The following is a 16,137-nucleotide window of genomic DNA, read 5'->3' on the forward strand; positions in this document are numbered from 1 at the left end:
GCCTGCTTGAGCTTAGTAACGAACTGGCTACCTGAGGCAGGGGGTGGGGTATATGAGGAGGGACCCGGTGCATCTTGGGAGCAGAGAGCTCGTTTGTATTAACTGTTTGGTGACCGGGATCATACCCCAATGTATTGGCTGTGGACCCCATGGACCTCGAAGAAAAAGAGTTAACATAACTCTTATTTTCTCTCGCACTCAGGTCGGTAGAGAGCCAGTCCAGGCCCCTTTACTTTCGTGGGCATTGCCTAATTGTGGGATGCATGGCCACGGCCTTTTAGGAAAAAAGGAACAATTATTTGCACAATGATGGGGGAGGGGTGCTGCTATCACTCCCCCCCACAGGAGAGCTGGGCTGCAAAGACACAAGGGAGCTGTGCTGGGCTGCAAAGACACAGGCTGCTGACAGGTAAGTGGGAGGGAGAGGGGGCGGTGGAAGCTCACTGTCTGGGTCGAGTGGCGGCTCCAGAGGTGGGGCTGCAGCACAGTCCAATATTCAAATAGGGGAGACACACCAGCTGCCAGTGATGTTTGGCAGCATTTGAAGTGGCAGTTGGTGTGACTCCCCTATTTGAATATTGGACTGTGCTGAGCCCCACATCTGGAGCCTCCACTAAAGACTGTGACTAGGCTTTTTATTTTTAGAAAGTCACTTGATTTGTATTTGGATATTGAAAACTTAACTTAATTTGGATTTCGAACATGGCAATTGAGTTTTTGAATGTTAATGGGGAGATGGTGCCTCACACCATAGTCCTCCTAGCAGGAGAGGGAGCCTGCCTGTTCTGATCCCTTTGCTATCTCATGTATGACACTTAGCAAATGGTTAGGGAGGTGCATGAGCTTATTGTGAGGCACGTGGTGGACAACTGGGAGAACTTCTCCATCATGTCCCACGACAGCGAGGGGAACAACTATACCAGCTCGGCTGAGTACCTCCTTAACATGTTCCCATAAAGCATCTGAAAACTATTCTAAAATAGCTAGTGCACCACACCTACAAGTGCCTGCACACCACATCCCTGAGAAAGGTCCATAATTTAAGGGGATGATGTATACATAAAACTGAGATTTATGTTGCAAATGTTGACTGATTTGGAGTTAAACATAAAAGTGAAAAATTAGTGACAATCTCTAAACGGCATCTCCATGTCTCAACTGTGTTGAAGTTACACGTGGACACTCCTGACCTACCTCTTCATGTGGGCGCAAGTATAAAATACGCTCAACTCAAAATACAGTGCCCCAAATTAGGACAAGTTGCATGTTTATGTTGTGCAAATTTATTTATGTCCAATTAAATATTATGCTACCAATATTTGGGAAGAAGCAGGGGCACTCGCCTCTCCACAGACTCAAACATACAAAATGTTCTAGTTGCAATCTAATTTACCTGCTCTCCAAGTCCCCCAGTTTTTGTCATGGCCTGCCCAGCAGGCAACATAATGGAAAGAAGAGATCCTTTGGGTACAAAGTATAATTTTTAATGTAAAAACGTGCGCAATGTTTCACATATGAGAGACGTTTTTATCTATGCACAGGATGGAATTGGTCCTTATGTGTGGAATCTGTCACCTCACCCATTTGTCATACTGTATGCTGGATGTTCATGGTTGTACCTGTTTGTATACTACATGTAAATATAAAATCTGGAGTCTACTCATCTTTAAGATCATCAAAGTGTAACTTCTACACAGTAACCTCTACACAGAAAGCAGAATCATTTCAGGTTTTAGGATTTGTTAAGAATTGTAATATAGAAGGAAAGCAATAGCATATTACAATAATGGTACTAAATAATGAGTGGTTGTGTGTTTATGCAGGATTGTAATAACATACTTATTTGTCTCTGAAGAACCAAGGGAGCGTTGGGATCAAATGAATGGAAAACATCCTGTTGATTGCTTTCTTTCTCAAATGTCACAGCCTTAAGTAAAACAGAGAAGTGTCAGATAATATGTGATAAATGCTCTTTACAGAAACTGTGTAACTGACTAAAACCAAGCATTCATTCAGCGGTCTGTTTAATTTACCTTCTTTAAGCATAAATTAAAAAATTGTGGATTAGAAAACAATTTTGGGTATGGAACTGCCATTCCACACTGATAGTGGGCCTGATTCAGCTTGAATCGCAGTTGCTAATACGCACGTAATCTGGCGATTGTTGCATTTTGCGCATGCGTATGCATCGCAGTGCTCGAACCGGCCACTGCAATCGGGACTGTGATTGCAGTGACTACGCAGACCCATCGCAGGGTGATTGACAGGAAGTGCCGTTTGTGGGAGGTGACGGGGGGGTGGTCGGGGAAACGTAGGCGTACCAGTGCCTTTGAACGCCATGGCATGGGCATGCATATATTATCCACTGCGATGCCATACGCAGCTTGGGGCCTCATAGCGTGCGATTCAGTTAGCAATTCCTGAGTAAGGTCTGACCTTGTGCAAGTGTGTGTAAGGCTGCGATGGTACTCGAATGTACCGATGTTTTCACAGTCCTGCTAATCATTACGGATGTGTGTAAGGTAAAGTGGGCATCCTTGTGTAGTGCTGCACTGAATTAGCATACTATCGCAGTTGAACTGCATGCGTAATCGCTATTGTAATCGCAATAGCGCTCCTTACTGAATCAGGCCCTATGTGACTTCTGCAAGTATTCATTTGTACATCAACTCTGTAAACTGACACTAGAAAATAGAGATGGATGAAATAATTTATCATGACTCATATTGTATGTTACCTGTTTCAGGGGCATTGTATTACCTTACTAAAATTGAAATTTGAAAAGGCATTTCATACATTAAAGCAAAGAGATACTAATAGAAGTGAATGGCCTGAATGTGTCCATGTAATCAATGTACTGGTCATGTGTGCGGTTATGATCAAAAAATGATTCCTGTAGTGGGACGTACTGCTCTCCTTTCCTTCCAAGAATGAGGGCACTTTTGGGGGTCTTTGTAATAGATGCTCATATGCACCCTCCCCCCATTCAAAATGCCTCCCCTAGGTGCTGTGCCTTCTCCCCAAGCAGAAGCGGAGGGTGTCACTCTCAATGCTACTGGTTCTTTATGGTAATGATGGGAAATGTGTTGCTCTATTTTGTCCTCAGTGATCTGGGGGAGCATCAACAGCATCACTAGACATTAGAAAAACACAAAGGGGCATATTTATCAAACAATATTTGGAGAATATACCCCAAAAATGGGTACCTGCAAATACTTAGGATACAATGGATGTAGGTATGGGAGACCCCCGCAGATATTGGAGATATCTAATGCAGTCTCCCAGTTACTATCGCATAATGGGAGTTGCTAAAATGCAGAATTTACTATGTTCCGAAATGCATTAGCCACTGTAGCCAATGGGCTACATTCCGCAAGTTACCAAGAGAAAGATCCTTAGCAATCACTTTACTTTTACACATTGCAGGGAATGGGCCCTATCCTTGAATGTGAACTGTTGCATATGCTGGCGATTCTTAATAACTTATTGCCATGATAAATGTCCTGATAATAAATATGACCCGGATGCAGTCCATGAACCCATTTATCAATGAGTTTTATCATACATAACAAGTTTTACAACTTGTTGCGTATGATAATGGTGCTCCAGCCAATCAGCTCCTGACATTTGTTTGAAAATGACAGTTGGGAGCTGATTGGATTCAGCACCATTTATCATACGCAACGAGTTTTCAAATTCATAGCGTATGATACAACTCGTTGATAAATGGGCCCCTATGTTTTAACCACAAAAACATATTCTGCTTTTGGAGATTGCCTGATTTTGACTATTGGCTGGATGCCTGGCCTGGTTAGGGAGTGGGTTTTAATGTAACTGGTGAATACATGCAGGTATATGGAATGTAGGTAGGAGTTCTGCATAATATAAGAGGAGGGTCTGCCATTGTGGCTGAGGGGTTCTATAGAAAGTAACTAAGTAACTGATGGTTTATTAACCAATCAGGTGCGACCACGCCAGGCTGGATTTTCCCTGACACGGTTGCATCTGATGTCAGAGGAGCTTGCCAGCGGCTGCTAGAAGCAAATCTTTCAGCAGCTGCCGCGCTTACCTCACCCGACTGGCCCTCGGCAATCTCTCCTCAGAAGGCTTAAGTATGGGGGGGCGATCTTAAAAGGACTGTCTTCCTGCAGCCCAAGCTCAGGAGAATCAGAGAAGCTGTAGCTTTTCTTGTCTGTATGTTAAATAAAAGGGGACGTGACTGAAGTTGCTTGGGGAGGTGGCCAAATGGATGGGGAGTCGGCCTGGGAGGAGATAGGGGCAGCCAGGAAATGCACTGGATAAAAGAGGAAACTACAAGTGAGAATGATTATAAACAGAAAATTGACAGGTGCCCTGCGGTGCCCTGTGCCGTGGCATATATCGCATTGCCCTAGTTATGGCCCTGGCAGCAGCCCCACCTCCCCTTGCTGCTGGGAGCTGTAGTTTATTTTGAGTTTTATCACTATAGTGAAGCGCCAGACACCAGAGCCAGTTACAGTAACAGTGACTCCTGTCTGTTGTTTCTTGTCCTCCTCTCATCCACGATGCTGCTGCCTGTCTCCTCCTCCTCCACAGATCCACTCCTCATGAAAACGGCTGCAAGCAACGATCCATCATCCAAGTTACAAGGGGAGGTCCGTCAGGTCTCCAGGGTCAGTGGCCGCAGTGACATTACAGCAGTGGGGAGGTCTTGTTTGTCAGGGACACACTTTCCTCCAGCCTTGGAAGACGCTACACAAGACGGGGAGGAGGTGGTGCACAGGGGAAAGGCAGCTGCAGCACTGCCCGCTGTAATGTGTGTATTAGTAGTGGTGTGCCCTTGCAGAGAACCAGCCGGGCACACCGCTACTATTATACATTGCAGCGGGCAGTCGCAGTAGATGAGAGGCAAACTAAAAGGAAATGATCGCGGGTGGAGGCGCCCGGTTCCACCCACATGGCATGTGCGGGCGCACCAGCCACACCACCCTAGGTACGGCCCTGCTGAGGCCAAATGATTTTGCTATACAATTAGAAATCTGAGTTAGATTAACACGGGTCTTTATTGGAATGAATGCAGATTTTAGCTTGCACCTCTGAAAAGTAGGTCAAAATCCTTATTTTAAAGCAGAAATGTTATGACAGTGCAGTACCCCTGTGATATCACTTCCAATGAATAAAACTGTATTTGGAGGATTTTAAATAGTAAAATCTGGCCATTAAAGCCATGTCATTTTTCATGTCATTTACTCTAAAAAAGCAGATGGAAAAGGGATTTATGTACTTACAGATAGCAGGTGCAAGTATTTTTATCCAACTTTTTACAAACTTGTGTGTACACTCTTAAATATCACTTAAATGTCAATATAGAGACATTTTAATGCACCTCAAAATACTCTAAACATGTTTATTTGCTGAAATATACTTGCTTGCTATTATTTTTACATAATTATTAAAAGTAGCAAAAATCAATCATTTGATGCTATTTAACTGCCTCCGATACTTTGCTAAAGGCCACTAACAGAATTCTACACTGTCCTGCTATCTTAAGGCACACATCCACTTAGCGATAATACTGAGCGATTGCACGATTACAACATCGTAATCGTGCAATCGCTCAGTAATTGTGCACAAACCATGCACTTCTATGTTGGAAACGACCGGCGATGCGCGCTCCCGCTGTTCGTTTCCGACATCAATCATCGCACGAAAATGCTGGTCAACCTGAGGATAACGTCAGGTCAGCATGTAGTGGATGGTTGATGTGCCTACACTGAATGACTGAATGTTCAGTGTAGGTACAGTACAGGCTGACAAACGACTGCACGATTACAATGTCGTAATCGTGCAGTAGTTTTCACGTCTGCTAGTGGATGGGCACCTTTACAGTATTTGCCACTTTTTTGTTGGTTCAGGATTATTCCCAACACTACGTTCATGCACTTTACACACTGCTGAGGTAACACGTGACGTGGGCGCAGTGCCATTTCAGGGGAATTTAGAGCGCACTTCATGAATATATCACGCTAAATGTGCATTAATGTAAAGTGGCATTTCACAGTAAGGAGCTCGTGGCTAATTGAATCCCCTCCTTAATCTAGTTGATGCTTCACTGCTTTCCTATCAATAGCCCCTCACAATATAAGTGTATATGGGTTCCGAATGTTTTGTCGACAGTTAGAATGTTGACATTCATCATGACAGCATTTCGTAAAATGGCTGTATTTCACTTGCCGACATTTGCAATGTCGACATTTTGCGGAAGTTGACATGTTAGCTGTCAACATTTCAACAATGTCGACATTGTTCTGTCGACATTATGGATGTCAGCATTGTGACCGTCAACATGCTGACCGCATCCCGTTACTTGACCTTTCCTTTATTCCTTTATTACTATTCTCACTCATTCACCTATGACAGTCAGAACTGTAATTCTGCACATTTCTTGATTTGTATTTTGTTAAAACATTAAATTCACAGTGCCCATTATCAGGGCTGCCAAGAGAAATTCTGGGCCCCGGTACAGCAAGTTCCTGGGGCCCCCTGGCCATACATAGAACATGACATTTCTGCGCCTATTGGAGGGGGGACACGGTAAGATCTAATTGGCCGCAGTGCATAGCAGCCAGATTACTGTTCCCGCTAGACCGCGGGCAGGGCACTGAGGTTTGCAAGCAGGGAGCCTTTGACACTCATGCTCCCGAAAAGGGAGGAGGCGTGTCCTTGTGAAACGCCCCAATTCGTCACACTTGGGGGCGTGCCCAGCACTTACATCGGTGTTGGGCTTCCCCCAAGCTCACCCCTCACGCGCACGGTGTCTATTCGTAATCGGTACAGGATGTGCTATAGCATGTATTATGCAATCACTATAATTTATATATTATATATATATATATATATATAAAAAATGAGAAGAATTGGCACTCACCAGGTAGCTGACAAGAAAATTGGTTTTTAATTAACCATCTTGAGGGAGAAAGTGCATAGAGCCATAAAGTGCAATAGTCATAGTCTACGTTTCGGTCCTATGTAGGACCTTCTTCAGGACATCACAGCAGACATGTTTCAGCTTGAAAACCAAAGACTGTCTTTGGTTTTCAAGCTGAAACATGTCTGCTGTGATGTCCTGAAGAAGGTCCTACATAGGACCGAAACGTAGACTATGACTATTGCACTTTATGGCTCTATGCACTTTCTCCCTCAAGATGGGTAATTAAAAACCAATTTTCTTGTCAGCTACCTGGTGAGTGCCAATTCTTCTCATTTTTTATATTTCATGGGCTGTTTTGTCCTTAATTGAGCACCCCCAAGTTGATTCTGGTGCTGCAAGTGCGGACACTCTGTATGATTATATATATATATACATATACACACACACATATATGTGTATATATAAACAAACAAAAACATATGCATATCACATATATATATTACACACATACACATTTGGATAGAACTATCATATATATATATATATATATATATAATGTAAATATGACATATATATATATATATATTTCACCCAGCCCAGCCTTCCTGTCTGTGTGGTGTCTCCCACCCAGACTGTCCCCGCCCACTTCTCAGAGCCTGCCCTGGTAAAGAGTGAGAGCCTCACGAGATGATGACGTCATCATCTCGCGAGGCTTTCACTCTTCAGCAGGCTCGGAAACCATGGCATTAGTTCCGCAGCGGCTGGGAGTTACATACTGTACCATACTGCACCGACGCAGGTTGTAATAAAGATTACCCTTTTTTTAAATAAAAAGGTTACAAAAAAACCCCCAACACGCGGTTATTGGTGTGCTGCGGCCCAGGCCCCCTGACATAGCCGGGCCCGGGTAATCAGTGCCCGCTCCCCCCCACTCTCGGCGCCCCTGCCCATTATAACCTTAATAGTTGCTCTGTAACAGCAAATAAGGGGTGTCTTTCATCTCTGTACACAAATTCCTAGTGTTAAGATTCATCTTACATACTTCCTCTCTAGGAGCGCAACTAGTTATATGTGGGCTCTATAGCAGTGACGGCTCTTAGCTTTCTTGAGGGGGGGCTGCCCGTTGTGCTGCTTTCCGGTGGGATGGACCTGACAGGCGGCGGAACTGGCGCATTCACACAAACAACCGGCGCACAAGCCTGGCTTGTAGGGACTGCATCAGCTGCAGCCCCTAGGAGTCAGCTGAGGGGATTGGCTTCCCACAAGGACTACAACTGGCTCACTGGAGGTGGTGGATTTTACTGGTGCAATATAATTTGTTCATAAATTCTTCTATCTATTTATTTACAGAAGTGAAAGGGCTTCTTGAATCGAACTATAACAATTATAAATACTTTGTATTTGTCACAAGCTGCCGAACTGCGTCTTCAGGACGAGGTGAACACCGGACGAATGTTCACTGAAACTCCTCCTAACTCCTGTCCGTCATGCTGGGACTGACCTTGATTGGTTCCTGTCTCTATTTCCTCCCTTTGTGAACGCTGCTCAGATGCCGGTGATAGAGTTTACACGTGTTTCCGGTTGTGGTCAGTCTCCTGTTGTTACCAGTCGAGTTCCTGATATCCAGTCTGCTGTGTTTCTTGCCTGCCGTTGTTCCATCGAGGCGGCACGTTCCGCTTACAGCAGTTGTTTGCCGCTTGTGTCATCTAGGCAGCACAGCCAGCATTCCAGCCTCCTGCCACTTGTATCATCTTGGCGGCACAGGGTGCACTCTCAATCCAGAGTGCATAGGGAGAGGAGCCCTAGATTGCACACCCTAAAAGTGCGCAAACCAGGGTCTGGGGGCTTGTGTCAACTTGGCGACACAGGTCATACTACAGCATCCTCATTTTGCAATCCATCGCACCAACGCTTGTGTCAATTCGGCAACATAGGCCGCACCTCTGCGTCATCAGTGTGCAATCAAGCACACCAACGCTTGTGTCAACTCAGCGACATAGGCTGCACCTCTGCGTCCTCAATGCGCAACCCAGCGCACCAACGCTTGTGCCAACTCGGCCGCTACCAGCCAAGACTTACCAGCCCTTAAGGCTGCTTCACAGCCCAAAGGCTGCATCTTGCTCTCGGTCTACAGGCCACTACCAGCCAAGACATAACAGCCCTCAAGGTTGCTACATGGCCCAAAGGCCACATCTTACTTACGGCTCACTAGCCGCAGCTAGCCAAGAGTCCAACCCTCAAGGTTGCTACACGAATTATAAGCCGCACCGTGGTTGCCACCTACAGGTCACTGTCTTCCAAAAACTTCCTGACTAATCCTCTGATCCCTAACAGTATTGGATTCTTTTCAAGCCTTAAGGCACACATCCACTTCAACGTCAGGTTCAGAATGGTAGTGGATGATTGATGTGCCTACACTGAATGACTGAACATTCAGTGTAGGCACAGCATAGACTGACAAATGACTACACGATTACAATGTCGTAATCATGCAGTCGATTTCATGTCTTCTAGTGGATGGGCTCCTTACACTGCATAAACAACTGGCCCATATCTTACACTGATGAGATATGGTAAAATCAAAACAGCCATCAGCAATACTAGCTGTACTGGATCTGTCATATTAAATTGTGGTTCTCTATGCATTTAGTAATTGTCATAAAGGACCACAAAGGAATGCATTGCATGCTTTAGCCCACAATTCCTAAAATGAGTATTCAAATTTTAATTTTCTAGTTCTGTGGGATAATGGTGACTGTTAAAAATAAGACTTTCACATAGCTAATTTATAAGATGTGTTTTACTGCTTTAAGCTAATGTAATTTTTGCTGTTCACTTTAAAAAATAGAAAATTACAGATACATTGAGACATGTTAATGTCTACCTCATATTCTCTTCGAAGCCTTTCATTTTTGGAAAAAAAAAATTTTTCTTCCTGCAAATGTGGATGTTCAGCCTGTACTTTCCTAATTTCTTTGCTGAGGTCTTTTAATTTAAAATCCTTCTCCATGAGTATTGATTTCAGGAGTGACCTAGAGATTCCCTGAGATCCATCAGATTCTGCAGCCTAGAACAAACAGAAATGTATATTTTAATCAGTACTGTGTTATGTATTGTACGAGTACAGCAATTTAGGCATAGAATGGACATTATTCACCAGAGCAAAACATTTAAAAGCATTGTTCTATTGACCAATAATGTAATTAATTAAGGAAAAACAATTACCAACTCTAATCTATAGTATATTAACAACACCAATAATTTCTTCTAATAGATGAACAAATTGTATACAGTAATTACTTTCTGCAAGATCACTATTTTTGGTGTCAGACTTAACATATTCATAATTAGTTTAGTATAGCGAAGCAGACACATAAGTAAAGTTGCCAGGTCGGAGGAATAAAACTTGGTAAGACAAAAGTAATAACAGACACTCTTACCCTATAAAGAGTACATTTCACAATAAATAAACACTGTCATTCAATAGTACATATCAAATAATTATATATCATACAGTCCATTTTCCCATGAATGCTGGCATTTCCTACTAATAACAGTGGGCTTAGTATGTGAGAGTGATTAAATAAATCCTAGTAATGAACAATATAAAAGGACAGCCCCTTCCTTTGTGCTTTGTGAAAATAAATGTATATATTTACTCAATACTGATAGAGTAAATTACTAAATAAAGGAGCACTTACCATGTCCAATACTTTAATTTTACATTTATATTTAATTGTATTAAGTTTCAATTAAATACAAACATCCATTATTTTCATTAAAATATCAGTTGTAACCTACTTTTGTGCTGCAAACAAATTGTAAACATCTAATAAATATTTTTTTATTTATTAACAGTTATTTATATAGCGCACACATATTACACAGCCAGAGCCTGAAACCTGAAGCACCCCCCTCCAAAACCCTTCAAACACACAGGCAACTCTATGTGCAACAACTTCACATGTAGAACTGTAATAATATGCACAATCTATAAATAAACCTATCTCATACTTGCTTACCTTAATAATTTCCTCTCTAGGAGAAGCCCGAAGAGGAGATGCAGGTGGGCGGTGCCGTACTATTTGCGACACTAGACCCAGCCACATGCGACTTGAGCATACTTAAACAGGGGGTTGAGCCAAAGTCAGTGGATTTCTGGTAAGATTCTGCAGTTCACTAGGAAGTGGACGGGGTGCGGGAGGAGTGCCTACTCTTCCGAGAGTGCGGGGGGCTACCCGAAAAATCAGCAGCCTCCTGCAGGTTCCGGGAGAGTAGGCAAGTATGATGTATTTACATCCTAAACAGCACTGACATTAAATAATTAGTACAGGTATTCGCATTCAATTACTAGGTCTCTTCCCCAAACAGATTTAATCAATAGCCCACAAATCACTCCAATATAAAAATGTATAGTGCCATTACCTTACCAATTATATTAAACTGCTCCCACCATCGAGTAAATTTCCACCCCCCCAATAAATTTGTTTTTCCCAACCATCAATAAACCATAAAATTAAATTAGCGGCCCAGTCCCTCAGCCTTATTACATTTAATGATTGACCCCCATCACACCATTAAATTCATAGACAAATCCCCCACCCCCATTACATTAAATGATTAAACCCCCCACCACACTATTCAGAGACAAACGCAGGATTTTTAGGGAAGGTTTATTGAATATTGAATTAATATTTTTTACGGAATTGAGCACAATTCCACAACCTAAGTCCACTCTCTGTGGAGAACTGGAGCAAGTCTTGGATTCTTTGGGTATGTACACATTGGTCTCCTTATACACTGGATAGTGTATGCAATACAGTAGTAACAATTAACAGTAGATGATTGATAGTATAAGCTACAGAGTAAAGAGTCTAAAAAACAAAACTGTTGGGCTTGTGCAGCAGCTCCGTTCTGGCCCATAAACTGCATGTTGTGGCCATAGCTCAAAATCATATAATATACTACTGTTATTGTGGTAATGATTTGAGTCACTGGCTATAGAGGGAAGGTTCTGGGAAACTGGAACCCTCCTCTGCTTTTTCCTATGCTATTAATAGCCCTGCCCCCTACTCCAATTCTATCTGCCAGAAATAAATAATTGATGGCAAATAATATAGGTCCTCATCGAGAGATTTACGCAAATTTTATATTTACTTAAATCTCCAACGTGTTCTGATCTGCACAGGAGCTGCACTGTGCATGTGCAGATCTGGTCCTGCAACGTCGGTTACAGTGCTCCAAAAGTCGCAGCATGATTGACATACTGCTGCCGTTTGTGGACAGCGACGGGGAACGTTACAGACAACGGTGGCATGTTGGCCCCATTTTCTGGGTGTGCCGAAGCCATTGGCTACATCCTTAGAGGCAGCTTCACTGGCCCCAGCAGCGTGATTCTGCCAGACATCCTGAGTAACCTGAGAGTTACAATCCACTCTAGGAGATATCTCAGAAAGTGATATAACATCCCCCCTCTCCTGCTGTTCCTCAGCTCTGCCTGACAATTCCCAACAGCACATAGCTGAGCTCAATATCATCTCTCTTCAGTGCAGACAGAGGAGAAACCCAAGCCATTATTCATCTCACTGTAAGGTAGGGTTGGCCATCAGCCGTTAATGGTTAGAAACCATAAACGGAAAACCACAGATGGTCAATAGTTTTACCATTGATGGCAGATATTCAGATAGTTTCCTGCCATTGATGGTAGCCATGTCCCCAATGGTTTTGAACTGCACTGCAACACAGAGCTACTAGGCTGTCAGCCAGCAGCCATGCGCCGCCCCCGGCTTACACACATTACAATATACAAAACAGTCAGTGTGACTGTGTGCCGGGATTGCACAGCTGTCAGTCAAGCAGACCAGCCCCAGCTCCAACTCACCAGTGACTGAGTGTCCCAGGATGGATAGCCCACCTTCGTTCTCTACCCTAAGCTAGCTGCAGACTTGACAGGCTCAGCTGTCAGTCAGTAGCCCCTCTCTGTTCATGTGCTCACTCACTGCTCAAGAGGACTCAGAGTCTTTTGGACTGTGGGCCTGATTCAGAGCCGGACACTCTGACCAGAGCGCTCGCACTGAATCAGGGCCCTCCTACTTAAACTTGGAGCGGCCTCTTGGATGCTCGCATAGTTGTGGGTTACCAGTCACAGCTTATGCGAGCGTCCATGATGATGGACCATCGCAAGACCATCGCAACCATCGGGCTTGCGACGAGACCCTGCGGTAGGGTCTCGGTGACCGCAAGCCCTGGAGTGATTTTGGCTCTATCAGAGCCCAAATCACTCCCACTGACATCACTAGTGATGTCAGTGGGTCCGGACCCAGACGGTAGGCATTCCCATGGGAACGCCTCCGTCTGGCAGCCACGCCCCCGGCATGCCCACCAAAGGGGGCGTGCTGTCACTCACCATCGACAGCACACCCCTTTTGGTGCGAGACCCATAATGATGGCAACCCCGTCGTTATTCAGGTCTCGCACATGCGCACGACGGAGCTCCCTCTGTCGTGCGCATGCGCACTAGGGCACCATCGACCCGCTTGCGAGCACTCAGCGCTCACGAGCGGGTCTGAATCAGGCCCAGAGTCACTAAGATCAGAGAGAACAAACACACAAAGTGGCATCACTATCCACCGCACATGCGCATGGGAAACTTATCGCGCTCTGACGTGGGCCAAGTCTATTCAGCGCATGTGCAAACCTATGATGGAGGCGGTGTCACATCATAGTTTCATAAAATCGATGGCACCTGTCATTTTCCCCATCGGTAGAGACCATGCACTGTCAGCTTGCTCCTCTAATTTTTGTTCCAACCATTTTTGTGTTGACCTTTTGACCCTTTTCACCTGTCTATCTTCATCCATGCCAACCTTTTGTGTGTCGACATTTTGTTCCTATCGACCTATTGACTATCTACCATGTGGGGTCTATGTAGATATTGTAATGTTCATTTAGATCTATTATAAGAAACCCATTATATGATAGAATGACATGTTATAATAACACCCACCACCACAGCCCAAACTTGAGAATTTTTAAACTGGTTTACACACCAATTGATGCCCCACCCCCTGTCCTGTCCAAATATATATTTTTAATTGTTATAATTCCCTTGTTCAAAATCTAGAATGAATGTCTGGTACAGTAGTTTAATCATTTGGATGAAACTGGGGGTTGTGAGAAGATTCTGGGACAGTGAAAATATATAAAAAGTGTAACTTCCACTATAAAATGAATATAAAACTGGCATAATGGAGGAGACTGTTGCCAACCTTCCAGTCCTATAAACACTGCCACCATTAATTAATTAAAAGTGAATAGTTGGATGGGATGACACCTGGCTATTATGCGCGGCAGGTGTCCAGCCACCAGGTAATCTGCTGAATAAAGTTAGTACCTGGCAGGCTAGCACACATACAGACTTTTATGCTGGGTGGCTACAAACATACCAGGCAATTCAAATCACTCTTGGCAGTGTTTATATGCCCCCATTAGCTCTGTGATATAGTGTGCCCTTTCCAGGACACCAGCCTAGGGCTGCAGAATACAGCTTGACAAACTTTTTCTAGTTTCACTTCCAACTTACCTGCTCACCAAGCCCCACACTTTTTACGAGAGCCCCACAGAAGAAGTACTTTCTTTGCATTAAATTATTCTTTTCGTGCCAAGATTATCACTTATGGGGCAAAACAGACTGGAAGCAACAGAAAATCTAAAGTTATGTCAGACATGCAATCAATTATATTCCTGAAATCCTTTATCTGTATATAATATTGGTACTTGGGACCTGATTCAAAGATGTACGCTATTCCGATATTTACGCAGTTGAGCGATCAGGTGTCTGCGCATGCGTCACGGTCGCACTGCACAAGCGCCAAGGTACCTGTGCGATGCCGCTTGCTGTGAGGGTTACTTCACAAAGTGATTGCCAGTCAGGAACTATTTGGGGAAAGTAACGAGAAGTGGGAGCAAACAACGCAGGCGTGTTACAGCCGTTTTTGGGGCGTGCCGTAGACTGCATCTGCGGTCCTGTAAGCAGATAATGTGGTTCCGATGTCTCAGTTCAGGGGCCAATTCTGCGTGACCATAGGGATACTCAGATGACCGATTATGGAATGATCTGTGACGGCGGCTGCGTATTTGTACGTACTTGGCTAGTATAGTTGGTTACAGCATTAGCATATTTGTGCACAGCAGCTGAGTGCAGTATGGCAGCTGCGATTGCATTAGCGTACAGCTCTGTATCAGGCCCCTTAGGTTTATATAGTAGTATTAATTGCAACATTGTATACACATTCCCTTTATATGAAATTTACAACTAGGACATTTTCAAGTCTGAAAAGATCAGTCTCAGGTCTCATCAGATATATAATCGGCAGGATGTACAAGAGTCTAAATATTTCTTATACTTAATATATCTAAAACAGAATTAATTATATTTCCACCGGCCAATAACAGTTACCAACCTGATATCTCTATCACTGTTGATAACTCAACCATCCACCCCGCCCCACAAGCTCGCTGCCTTGGTGTCATCCTTGACTCTGAACTGTCCTTTGTTCCCCACATTCAATCTGTCTCAAAATCATGTTACATACATCTAATAAACATATTCAAAATCTGACCATATCTCACACAAGTCACTGCAAAAAATCTAATCCATACATTTATTATTTCCCACATTGACTATTGCAATAGCCTCCTTACTAGTCTTCCCAAAAACAGGCTATCGCCATTACAATCCATTATGAATGCAGCTGCGAAGCTTATCTTCCTTGCCAAACGTTCATCGTCTGCTGCCCCCTCTGTCAGTCCCTCCATTGGTTGCCGGTTTTCTACCGTATTCAATACAAAATACTTTCACTTACACATAAGGCTATTAACCAAACCACACCAACATACATCTCTTCACTCATCTCAAAATATCTCCCAACCCGACCTCTCCTCTCAGCACAAGATCTGCGTCTCTCATCCCGATGCAATACTTGCTCCCATTCACGATTGCAGGACTTTCTTCGGGCTGCACCCACTCTATGGAATACCCTACCTCGCACAATAAGACTTTCCTCTAGTTTCCAATCCTTCAAGCGTTCCCTGAAAACTCACCTCTTCAGGCAAGCTTATCAGATTCCAGAACCTCCCATATAACCTTCATAGCTTCCATATCTATTTGCATCCCCTTTTACAGTCCACATACAATCTCACACATCGTCTTTCTCTCACATCCTCAT

The 16,137-nt window shown here is 43.8% G+C and overlaps 1 protein-coding gene across 2 annotated transcripts in view; it reads right to left on the minus strand.

Moving 5' to 3' along the window:
* LOC148480667 (uncharacterized) overlaps positions 1 to 16,137 on the minus strand; it is a 149,649-nt gene that overhangs the window by 61,362 nt on the left and 72,150 nt on the right. For both annotated transcript variants that reach the window (XM_088454077.1, XM_088454078.1), the window contains exons 3-4: positions 9,795 to 9,977; positions 1,840 to 1,927 (exon numbers count right to left, since the gene is read on the minus strand). In XM_088454077.1, the coding sequence (XP_088310203.1) occupies positions 1,840 to 1,927; positions 9,795 to 9,977 (271 nt within the window). The remainder of the gene's footprint in view (positions 1 to 1,839; positions 1,928 to 9,794; positions 9,978 to 16,137) is intronic.

The sequence above is a fragment of the Taudactylus pleione genome, unplaced genomic scaffold (genome assembly GCF_031769625.1).
Source record: "Taudactylus pleione unplaced genomic scaffold, aTauple2 ptg000609l, whole genome shotgun sequence".
NCBI classification, from domain to species: domain Eukaryota; kingdom Metazoa; phylum Chordata; class Amphibia; order Anura; family Myobatrachidae; genus Taudactylus; species Taudactylus pleione.